Source organism: Malus sylvestris, chromosome 4 (genome assembly GCF_916048215.2).
Source record: "Malus sylvestris chromosome 4, drMalSylv7.2, whole genome shotgun sequence".
In the NCBI taxonomy this organism is placed as follows: Eukaryota; Viridiplantae; Streptophyta; class Magnoliopsida; order Rosales; family Rosaceae; genus Malus; species Malus sylvestris.
Window position 1 is genome coordinate 19098394 of NC_062263.1, and position 12707 is coordinate 19111100.

The 12707-nt window shown below is 37.3% G+C and overlaps 1 protein-coding gene across 1 annotated transcript; it reads right to left on the minus strand.

Annotated features, from left to right (window-relative positions):
* Window positions 1-854: 854 nt before the first annotated feature.
* Window positions 855-2580, minus strand: LOC126619113 (protein CANDIDATE G-PROTEIN COUPLED RECEPTOR 7-like). The gene has a single exon (XM_050287390.1). It carries the CDS (start codon window positions 2474-2476, stop codon window positions 1160-1162), a length of 1317 nt encoding a protein of 438 aa, XP_050143347.1. The 5' UTR covers window positions 2477-2580; the 3' UTR covers window positions 855-1159.
* Window positions 2581-12707: the final 10127 nt, after the last annotated feature.

A 12707-nucleotide genomic window follows, 5' to 3' on the forward strand; every position in this document is an offset into this window, starting at 1 on the left:
TTAGACCCTGGTCCCTTCAACGGAAAGTTTCAACTTTCAACTACATCAGCAACTTAACACCAGCAAACACCCTTGTTTGATTAGGTGCTTATGATGCAATAACAAAGCATGCGCACATGCATCTTAACCTTGATTCTAAACTATATACAGGAACACTAGGCAGTTCCGGTGAACAGAAGCCATTTACCGTAATCAGAAGGGCCTAATGGGAGTAGACACAGAACCAAAGAGCACAAGAACATATTCCAGAGAAAAGGGACACAACACAGGCTGGTCAAGGACTATGAATAATGACCCATGGATCTCCAAAGAAGTTTTAAGCTCCACAACGATCAACCATCACCAGTTTTAATTTGTATTCTTCTTTAAGTTTGTTGCTGCTAAATTAGTTTTCAGATTGATTTAGTTTTATACGGGATCAACATAATTGCTAATGTCCCAATTTGCTAGAACAGACAGTAAGATTGACCATTTCTAGTAGTTTCGGACTATGCTAAGTATTCACAGTTTTAATTTAAGTACTCTAATTATAAAGTTTCCTAGTTTGTATCAAGGTCACATAGAAAATCCAACAGTTTCAAGCTTCTATACACATGGAACCTTTGAACCGGATCACTATCGTGCAGAAACCGTAACCAAAATCATATTATGAATGAAATTATTAGGATATGCAATGAAAAAACTTAGCTCAGCACCATCTTGCGGAGACCATTATAAAGATTATGTTTGAAACATCCATTAACAACCCTATTAAGAATGAAGTGAGTCACTACAGGTAAAGTGGTACAGATCGAATTGAATAACATAAGAAATCAAATCGAAACAGACACTACCAGCAGAATCAATACAATACATTGTAATCCGAAATCAAAATCAGCATTATATAACGAAATCATTATAGCATTTTTAAACTGAAAATCCTATCAAACAAATTCTACAAGGCACGGTATCTTAAAGCATCAAACTTCTTATAACAGGTAAAAGAGCAATAATACAGTTGAAAGGAAAACAGAAGAGGCAACAGAAGTAGCAGCAGACCTGAACCATCATCAATTCTATCAATAAATCCGATAAGCGGGATGCAAAACATTGAGTGGGTAGCATCAGCAGTAGCACAGTCAAATACAGATGGGTAGCAAAAATTGAACAATACCCAATTTTAAAGCTCGAACTCCTCGTCCCTAAGAGCCACCTCTGCCGCCTCTTCTTCCTCCTCATCGAGAATAAAGTACTCATTCCTCTCCACCGGCCTGAACATATAGAACATCACAATGTAAAACGCAAGGCTCACAGTCTCCTCAGCCGCATTGCTCACCCACTGGTACTTATACGCGGCAATGGTCTTGAGCGCAAAAACAACGATTCGCGTGAAGTACAAGTACCCAATAACGACAACGTAAAATTGCCTGAAAAGGGTCAGCTTTGCCAAGTTCCTGGCGGCTTTTCCGTCGGTTTTCGAGGTTTCTCTCAGAGACCTGATGGACCAAACAATGGGGAAGATGATAGCGCAGCAGCAAATGATATCAACCAACAAGAAAATCTGGTTCCAGGTGACCCAGTCCTTGATAAATGGTCCCGTCTCGCCGATCACAATCGACGCTACGTTGGCCAAGACCTGCAGAGGGATCACAATCATCAACACCTTCTTCTCCTTCTCCTGCAAAAAAGGCTTCAAGAACGACCACCCGGTCCCGATCAAAACGATCACGGTAAACAACAAAATGACACGGAGGAACTGGAAGATGTAGAACAACACATCCCAGCCGTGCGCGGTGCCGGTGACCTTCACATAGTGCTTGTCCTCCGCCGCGCAAATCAGATTCAACGCCTTCATCAAAAGCAATCCGCCCATCAGAAGATGGATGCGGTGCACGGATCTCTTGTTGGTGTAGCAGAGGTAGACCCAGAAGCCCACAAACACCAAATACGCGAGAAAAAAGACCGAAAACAGCGACGGCAGGTTGGTCAACCCGGCCGAAAGGTAGTCGTGGGAACCATCCAGGTCAAGATTGTAGACCTCCGTCCGCACGATCATGGATACGGTGGTCTCCGGCACGCAATTGGCGAAGAAGAGGCTGTATTCGTTGGGGGCGGAGACCGGGTAGGAGTGGTTGAAGGAAGCTTGCGGCGGCGGTGAGAGCTCCTTGAAATTGAAGAGGTGGGTGATGTAGCGGGAGTCCAAGACGCAGAGCTGGGGGTTCTGCTGGATCTCGACGAGGACCTGGAGGAGGGACTCCTCGGAGAGGAGGAAGAAGCCGAAGCGGGAGGGATCGATATCGGGGTGCTTGGAGGTGACGGACACGTGCGAGACCCGGATGCTCACGTGACCCGTGTGGGTGAACCCGAACTTCTCGAAGAGAATCATGGGGCGGTTGTCGGAGGAGATCGTGAGGGTCCTAATCTCCGCGGCGGACGGGGAAACCAGGGCCGCCACCAGGACGGCGATGACGAGAGGGACGAGGGGTAGATTCGTCATTTTGCTCTCGGCGAAGGTCAGGGTTTGGCCTCTGGGGGGAATTGGGGGAGATCGGGGCAAAGCTTGGATTTTGGGGACGAAGGATTTGAAGATGGAATGGAGTGGATTTTAAGATTTCTATCGGTTTGACCGTAATGCCCCTTTTTTATGGGCCGAAATGAAGTCCAGTTGGCCGGCAGGCCCATTTCTTGTTCTTGTGTGTCGGAGGAATTTGGGAAACTATCGTTTTGTTTCTTGTATTTATAGGAGGTGAATTGTCTACCCTCTCATTTCTATACTCTTAGAGCAATTCCAGTGTAAGAGCCCTCCCCCTAGGCTATTCACTATTTAATCCACCTAGTGAACAGTAATTACCCTTAATGAACAGTGCATTCCCCTGGCAATTGTTTTTTGCATCTCCACCTTTGCATTGAATAGCCCTGGCAATTGGCAATAAAATATTAGTATTTTTTTATTTATAAAATAATACATAACCCTAATAATTTTATTTGTAATTTCGGATAAGATTTTTAATCGTTCTCGTTGCGCCACGTGTCATTATCCGAAAAGCCAATAGCAATAAAAATTTTGTATTTTTGTATTTATAAAATAAATCAAAAGAATTTTATTTGTTATTTCGGATAAGATATTTAATTGTTCTCGTTGCGCCACGTATCATTATCCGCAAAGACAATTATTGGTGATGGATTTTCGATAAGATTTTTAATCGTTGTGTCAAGGCACGTGTCATTATCTGAAAAGAAGATTATTGGTGATGGATTTCTAATAAGATTTTTAACCAATCACGTCGTGCCACATGTCACAATCCGATTACAATCTTTGAGGATAGATTTCCACCAGATTTTTAACGAATGACAGCATGCCACGTGGCATTATCTACAACCTAATCCTTTCTAAATCCTCGATATAATTCACCATCCATCCTCATAAATCTCACACCAATTTTCTCAAGATCTCTATCATTATTCATAGTTTTTGCTTCTTTCTTCGCCAAAATCCCTATCATTATTCATAGTTTTTTCTTCATTCTTCACCAAAATCCCTATCATTATTCATAGTTTTTGCTTCCTTCTTACAATGTCTTCTTATTCTTCTTCAAAGATGATGTGGGAAATCGAGCAAGAAAAGGAAGAATTGTTTAACCAATCAGAAGGAATGTTCAATGTTGGGGATTAGGCCCAAAATGAGATGGAAGAGGATGACAAGCATAGACGGAGAGATGACGAATCAAGAATGGTAGGAGCCTCACAATCCCGTCGAGTCATCCAAGATGTGGCTCATAGCTGCAGGCCCAACCGTGCTGTAAACATTGATAGAAACAGGCAACGACGAAGTCAAGAACTCTTGGACGATTATTTTGTCCATAACAGTGCATTCCCTGATACATACTTCCGACGTCGTTTTAGAATAGAACGACATTTGTTCAACAAAATCATGGGCGCTGTTTGCAACCATGATTCTTACTTTGTGCAAAAGCCGGATGTTTTTGGTGCTATGGGTCTCCTGCCTCAGCAAAAAATTACTGCTGCCTTGCGGATGCTTGCATATGGAGCAGCTGCAGACTAAGTGGACGAGATAACGAGGATGGGAAAATCAACCATTCTTGAGTCCCTGATGAGGTTTTGTTCGGCAATCGAATATATCTACACCGCAGAGTACCTCCGGAGACCTACTCATATGGACTTGCAAAGGCTTCTGAAGAAAGGCGAGATGCGAGGTTTTCCAGGGATGATTAGAAACATTGATTGTATGCACTGGACTTGGAAAAACTGTCCAAGTGCATGGCAAAGCGCTTATGGGGACAGAAAAGGATCAAAAAATATCATTTTGGAAGCGGTGGAACCTTTTGATACATGGTTTTGGCACGCCTTTTTCAGGGTTCCGGGAGTTCAAAATGACCTAAACGTCCTTGCCCAATCCCCAGTGTTCAACGATGTCCTGCAAGGAAAGGCACCAAAAGTCACGTATGAGGTCAACGGACGTATGTACGACAGGCCATACTACCTAGCTGATGGCATTTACCCAAGGTGGTCAACATTTGTCAAAACAGTGCCACGTCCGCGAAGTGCAAAGGAAAAACACTTTGCAAGATGTCAAGATGGCTGCAGGAATGATGTGGAGCGTTGTTTCAGTATCCTCCAAGCTCGTTGGGCGATCATCAGGGGTGCTGCCAGATTGTTTGATGTAGAGTCGCTTCGATCCATCATGATGATGTGCATCATTCTTCATAACATGATTGTGGAAGATGAGTACGATTATGAAGCCGTTAATGAATATGAGCTAGACACGATGAACAATTCAAGAACACGTATATATTGTGCTCATGACGCCACCGATAAGCCCGTGCAACATGAGCCATTAGAAAGGGATGGACGTTACAATGAAAGGATCATTCAACGATATACTGCACTTCAAAGGTCATACATGCACAATGCCCACCAACTTGACTTGATAGAGCACCAGTGGGAATTGAGGGGTGCTGAAGATACTTAAGTTCATTAGTGTTTGTTTTTATTTGGTGTGTTTATTTTATTTTATGTGGTGTCTTTTTTTAGTTCATTTAGTGAGTTGAAATGTAATTTTATTTGGTGTTTGTTTTTATTTGGTGTGTTTATTTTATTTTATGTGGTGTGTTTTTTTAGTTCATTTAGTGAGTTCAAATGTAATTTTATTTTATTTGGTGTGTTTTTTTGGTGTGTTGATGTTATTTTATTTGGTGTGTTTAAATGTGTTTTGAATAAAGTACTAAATTCAATAAATTGGAAACAACATAAAGTACTAAATTCAATAAATTACCAAATGAAATAAATATACTTTTAGTTTAAATAAAGTACTAAATTCAATAAATTGGAAACAACATAAAGTACTCTATTCAATGAATAAGAAATTACAACCCGAATTGATTGGAAAATTATGGGTTCGTGAATGGATGATAACCATCACCTAACCAATTTGTGGTGCTAGGATGATCTTCTCTTGTCGTGCTAGGATGATCTTCTCTTGTGGTGCTAGGACCATCTCCTCTTGCTCTCGCTTCTCTTGCACGCCTCCTTCGCACCACGTCCGCTTTCTCCGACTTCCAAAAACATTTAGAGTCTGGAGACTTCCCTTCTAAAGGCTCCTTCATAATGTCACGATCTCGTTCAGCCATTCTTTCTTCTCTTCTATGTTCCCTTTCTTGCCGAAGTAGTTCTCTTTCCCTCTCATCAGCTTCAAATTTTTTCTCAAAAGTTGCAGCTTTTGCATCCTCTCTAGCCTTATCAGCCTCAAATTTAGCCATTTCTCGGGCCAAATTCAATTCACCTTGGCGGGCAAGATCTTCCATATACTTTGCATAATCATTCTTGGAAGCATTACCTTTTCTCTTTGAAGCCTTCTTACCTTGAGGCCTAATTGGAAAACAGGTCGACCCCGACTCTTGTTCAACCGGGGGGGGGGGGGCGTTTCAGGCACTTCTTCATAATCATCTTCATCATGATCATGCGAGGCATGCTCAGGTGTAGAGTGTAGAGAGGTGTTGTTCATGAAAATTTCTGGACCGACATGCACAACTCTAAATTTAGGACAATCTTTGACAATATTCCAACATTCAAACCGGGTGAATGTTTTGTTTTTGCTTTTGGTTTTGGCACCATACCAAGCTTGTGCTTGAAGTTGCTATACAATGCGGGAGAATAAATAATTATAATGAGAATAGGTAACAAATAAATAATACAAACAAATAATTATAATGAAAGTATGTAACAAATAAATAATACAAACAAATAATTATAATAAAAGTAGGTAACAAATAAAACAAACAAATAAATATAATGAAAGTAGCTAACAAATAATTATAATGAAAGTAGGTAACAAATAAATAATACAACCAAATAATTATAATGAAAGTAGGTAACAAATAAATAATACAAACAAATAATTATAATGAAAGTAGCTAACAAATAATTATAATGAAAGTAGGTAACAAATAAATAATACAAACAAATAAATATAATGAAAGTAGCTAACAAATAATACAAACAAATAAATAATATATTGTTACCTGATCCGCTAAATTTTCCCCACTTCGAAGATTACCACTAGCTTGTGCCAAGGCGTCTCTCCACGTACTAAACGATTGACTAAGTAATTTCCAACGACTGGACATCAATTCTTTAGTTCTTTGCCCACCCATTTTCTCAAGATAATTGGTATGAATAAGACTCCATATTTCTCGCAACTACATCTCATTACCCGTAATCGAATCATGAGTAACTTGAACCCAACTAGTACACAACGCAACATCTTCAAGAAGCGTCCAATTTGTACCTGGTTGAGTAGTCATTTTGTTGGAAAAAAAATTGGATTGAAACTTTGAGAGAAAGATAGGAATGTGGTTGAAAGTAGTTGAGAAAATATGAAATTGTGGTGTAGGGTAGAAGATAATGAGAAGGTATTTATAGAAAAGTAAAATCAAAATTTTTTATAATTTTTCATAATTTTTTTTCGGATTTTTAAGAATTTGTTTACATATTTTTTTAATTTTTATTCACCTAATTAATCTATGTCGTTGGATTTAAAAAATTTTTAATTCCAACACTCCAGATTGTGCCACGTGTCACAACGGTAACATTTTAGATTTTTAAACTGTTTTTTCTTTTTTTTTTCAATTTACAAAGCCTAATAACGTGGACCGTTGATCTTAGATCAAACTGATGAAATTAAATGAGATTTTTAAATGTTTTTTACAGTTGGAAATCCAACGATCCATAAAATAGGACCGTTTCAATCGAACGGACATGGGGAAGCCACGTGGCTTCCCCAACGGTAACTTTTCAAAACTGAATTTGCGAGCCCCAACCTTGTTTTTTTGTCGAACGACTCGCGCCCACGCGTGCGTGAAACACACGTGCCTGACGCAGCCCTTGGGCTCTTGGGCTGGCAATCCTCGACGGGCCTGCTCCTCGGGCCTCGCCTGTCGCTCGGGCTTCCCTACGCTGGAGGTCATCCCCCCAACAATTTGCTACTGTTTGATCCACTGGCCCCCAAGCAACCTCCCCTGCTGGAGGTGCTCTTATCATCCCCCATTCTTGTATGGTCACGGTTAAGCCACGTCAATATTTTATATTCTTATTACTTTTTGTTTGATTATTTTTATAAAAAAATAATATAAAATTTTGACGTAGTTTAACCGTGACCACACAAAACATGAGGGGATGGGGAGAGTATATAAATGGGAGGGCAGACAATCCACCTCCGTATTTATAGACATGTGTCAAATTAGATCAATTTTTCCGTATACTAAAAAAACAGCGTCATATCAGTTCTACGGTCTAATGATTTTTTTTTTTACTTAAAAGTGAGAAGTCTTAAATTCAAATCTCGTAGATGGCGAATTCGATGCCAAATTAGGTTGCCCATTATGTGGCTTAGCCGAACTCTTCTCCTCTTAGTGTAAAAAAAGTATATCAATGTACTCAAAAAAAAAAAAAAAAAACAACGCCTCGTCATATTATAATTCAACTCAATTTATAATAAGTGTACATTTTTTTTTAATGGTGGCTAGAGAGAAGCTAAAATGCATTTATGAGTCTTTCTGACTTCTAGAATGATGAACTACAGTGACGAAATCACTAGATGATCCTCCTTTTTTCTTTTCTTTTTCTTTTTTTAATACAAGCACAATATAACAACTATGTTGCTCATACATATTATAGCACATAAAAATATACATTGCGTGGCAAGTGTTTTAAATAAACACAACCTATTTGAGTCAAATTAGGTCATAACCTTTCAATTTTCAACCAATTTGAGTTCCAAAATTTTTAAAATAGGTCAAAATTAAGCATTCAATCCCAATGCCCATCAAAATTGTCATGCGTTAGGCACATGAATGAATTTTTCAGGCTATCCATTTTATGTGCGGCCTCTATGTGATCTTTATTATTAATTGAGGCATGCCCATAAATTTATTCGCATGTCTACAAACTTATTTATTTATTTAAGGGGATTAAGTTTATGGGCACATATCAATTATTGATAGAGGCTATACACAAAATGAATGCATGAAATGTGTACTCACCAAGGCATCCACCAAGGTGATGAAGACGAGGGTAACAAGGAGCAATTTCATCATTTTTCTCTCGCCTCTCGATGAGGATCAAGAGAGATGGTTTGGGTTTTAGGGACAAACGAAGCGGGATGGGGATGGTGCGGATTTATTATTGGGAGCATTTTGGTCGGTTATATTTATTTACACTTATAGTGAGAAACCTCAAGTTCAACTACATTGATGACAAGTTCAATACTTTTGTAGACCTATTTAACTGAAGAATTATAGGGAGGGAGAAAGGTGCAATGGTAAGGAGATAGAGAGAGTTTGGTGTAATTAGAGATGTGTGTTGTCTTACTCTGTTGTGTCTTTATTTATATTAGTAAGAAGGTAAGTTTCTTACCCTTTAGGTATTACAACTAAATTAGGACACTATCTAAAAGATATTGTAGAATTCTAATAAGATTTACACAACTACATTCCTAACCTAACTAGGACTGCAATAGATATTTAATTATTACAGTTTTACAATTATTTTCCACTCCATTGGGCTGAAATGAGGTCTAATGGTTTAGAGCACTTCCACCCCTTTCCAATCTCTTAAGGGATAGTTGATTTAGGGCTGGTTTGGTATTGCTATGCTTTGAAAAAAAGCTGCTTCTGCTGTGCTGTGAAAATAAGTGGCTGTGAAATAAAGTTGTAGAGTGTTTAGTAAACTTTTTTGTAAAAATGCTTTTGAAAAAAAAAACAGCATTATAATGTTTGGTAAACTTTTATGTAAAACTAATGTGAAAAAAAACTGGTTTTTCAAAGCTGGGTTTTGCAGCTTCTTGTTTTTGGCTTTTCTTTCACCCAAAATTGTGAAAAAAAACTAAAGCTGAATGTTTACCAAACACAAAAAAGTTCCCAGCTTTTTTTCATACCAGTTTTTTTTTTAATCACCTCAATCCCAAACTGCACCTTAATCCCCCCCTCCCAAACCAAAAAAAAACAACTCCAACCCGTTTCAATCAACTGGGCTATGGGGGAGCCCAATTGCTCACCCAGTGAGTAATCGAATGGCCCAACCCCCAAGGGTAGTGATGCAAGGTTGACATTACGGTGACGTCAGCCACTATTAAAAATTATAAAAAAAATTAAATTAAATAAAATACAAATATAAAATATAAATATAAAAAATTATAATTTTTTTCTATAAATATCTAACCGTGTTCTTCCACCTTACACCACATTTTACCATTTTCAAATACTTTTAACAAATCCTTGCACTATTCAGTTCAGGGTGGCAATGCACTTAAATAATTACTATTTAGTAAAAGTAGTTACTGTTTACCTGAGGATTATATTACCTATTGCCAGGGAGCTTTTTAAAGATGGAAATGCTCTTATGGGCTTAGTGGGCCGTCAGACCCATATATGGTCTTGTCTAGTGGGTTTGTGGAGAAATATTGATATGCGCATGTGCAACACGTGGACGCATATTCGGATGTCCCAACTCCAAGTCATATCTCATAACTCACAGTCATTACGACAGGCTGACCCTGTCTAGTCCAGCGTTCCCAATCCGCAGTTTTTTCTTGTCTCGGAAATGCCCTTATTCCAACATGAAACACCCACATTGCCATCGTTGACTTGCAATTTCATATTTTACTAAATTATTTTGTTTTTTCCAACAAAAAAAAATATTGGCAACATGATTAGCGATTATTACTAGTTGCATTTTCTTAATCAATGATGGATGTGATTATTGTAATTAATCGAATCTGTCCCCATCCCTTCAATACAATTAAGATGGATTTTGACATGGTATTTAGCTATAAACTTGATTAGTGTTGTGTGAATTAACAGATAGAATAGTTTCACTTTTTTTTTTTTTTTTTTGAGATTGAAAGAATAGTTTCACATCAACAACGTGAATAATTGTCACATTTTTTTTGAGTCAATTGTCACATACTATTGACTATTGACTATTGAGCTAGAAATTTATAAATAATAGGTTTAGATCATTTCTAAAGAAGATGTCAAATTTTAAATATTAATTTAAATTTGAAGACCTATGTGGCACTTTGATCTTTTTTTTTTTTTATATTTTTTTAATTTTGTTCTCCATCCGATATTCTAAATTTAAACTATTATTTATTTTTTTATAATTGTAATAAGTATTATTAGAACAAATAATAATAATAATAATAATAATAATAATAATAATGGTAAAAAACATTTACTAATCACTAAAAACATATTTGAAGTTACTGTCAAATTTGTCACCAACCACATTTGATGTCAATCCATGTCATGCCATGTAAGAATTGACATTTCGATTGGAAAACGGTAAAGTTATCTTCTTTTTTTTACTGTTATTATTGATGTGAACCTTTTGACTTTTTCTTTGGAGATGCTCTTAAGTGGTTTAATTGATAGATTAGAAGGGTAATATTATTAGAGTGCTGATATCTCCACCCTTGTGTCTTATTTCCTCACCCCCTTCTTAATAAAGATCTTATTCACAAGTTTACCCCATTGAGAAAATGACGTATAAGGACTTAGAAGCCTAACCAAGGGCAACACTTTGATTTTTACTGTTCCAAATAACAACTTTGCTCTCTCTAGCTCCTTTTTTCCTCATCTCCCTCACAGTATTATCCTCATTTTCTATTTCCCATCCAATTTGTTTTTCTTTCTAATTTCTTTTTTATGCTTGTTAGTCACTCGATTCGTTAATTTCTGGATTTAGGTTTTTGCTGGTTGTGGCAACAATGAGGATGATTATGGTAGGCTGAGTGGTGGTTGTGGGTTGTGGATTTTGTCTGTTTTAGTTTACAGTAAGATAGCAAGCGCTCTTTTGCTGGGTTTTCCCACAATCTATATTTCATACAAATCTAAGCTAGTTAGCAAACAATTGGTTTGGATTTATAACTTGATTTAAGATTAATTTTAATATTCAATTTCAATTTCAAAAAAAATCGCTTTTGGATATATGCACTAATTGGAAATCCTTAATTGATTAGTCCTTTTTCAGTAGTTGTGATGTATGTCCTCAGAACCCCATTCAGCTCAGATGGGGGAATTGAGATGCAAATTTGAGAGAGAGATTGTTTGTTAGGATACAAGTCTATCAGTTTCAAGCTATAACAACTTTGTGTCAAATATGTAAAATGAAGCTCAAGATTTTAGCTTTAGAGTTTTTTAAGCCGGTGATTTTAGGAATAATAGTGGGTGGGGAAATAGGGTTTTAATTTTTTAACTTTTAGTGGTGGGTGGGGAAATAAGACATTGGGATGGGTCTAGTTGCACTCTATTATTATTATTATTATTATATAGGCCATGGATGAGAGGATTGCTAGCTATATTTTTACCTATGCTTTTTTTTTCTTTCTTTTTCTACGTTGTTGCTAATTTTTCTCATCAAACATTGAGGTGCTTAGATAAAATTTCCATTTACGAGGTTACTTTATTTAGATCATTTCTCTAAAAAAAATCAACCAATTTGAAAATCGTATAGCATTGCCATTATATTGTCGTGATTGTTTTGAGTGTTTAGCTGAAAAATAAATAAATTTGAAAATGTTTTGATATTAATTACATGTGTTGTTGTGTAAATTATTAGTAGATTGTATTTAGAATACTAGAAGATCTTATTCCTTTGTGATTGTATTATTTGCAAGGTAAGAAATACTCATCAGTTTACTATAAATAAAGGCAAAAATGATGGAAAATAAGCATAACATAAATTCCTCATCTCTCTCCCTCTGATGCCGCACCCTCTCTCTCATAGGCCATAACATGTTATCAAGCACGCTCCTGACTTTACGTTAAGGAATTGAAGGTTATTTACAAACTCGTTCATAAGATACATCATCACAATCCAAATTCTTCTAAAATACGGTCTAAATGTCGATATTTTTTCAGCCTGATTGCTTGAACCATTCACCATTGAACATGCATTCTGTTGATGCACAAAATCAGTGAGGACTTTGGTACAACAGAAAGTGTTAAGTTTGTGACTTTCGCTAGATTGCTCCGGTCACTAGTATGGATAAGTATGCAAATGGATAGCGACAAGGAAGCAAACATAAGATGTACGCGGTTCACCCAGGTTGGCTACGTCCACGGAGTAGAGAAGTTCTCATTAATTGTGAAGGGTTTACACAAATACATAGGTTCAAGCTCTCTTTTAGTGAGTACTAGTGAATGATTTAG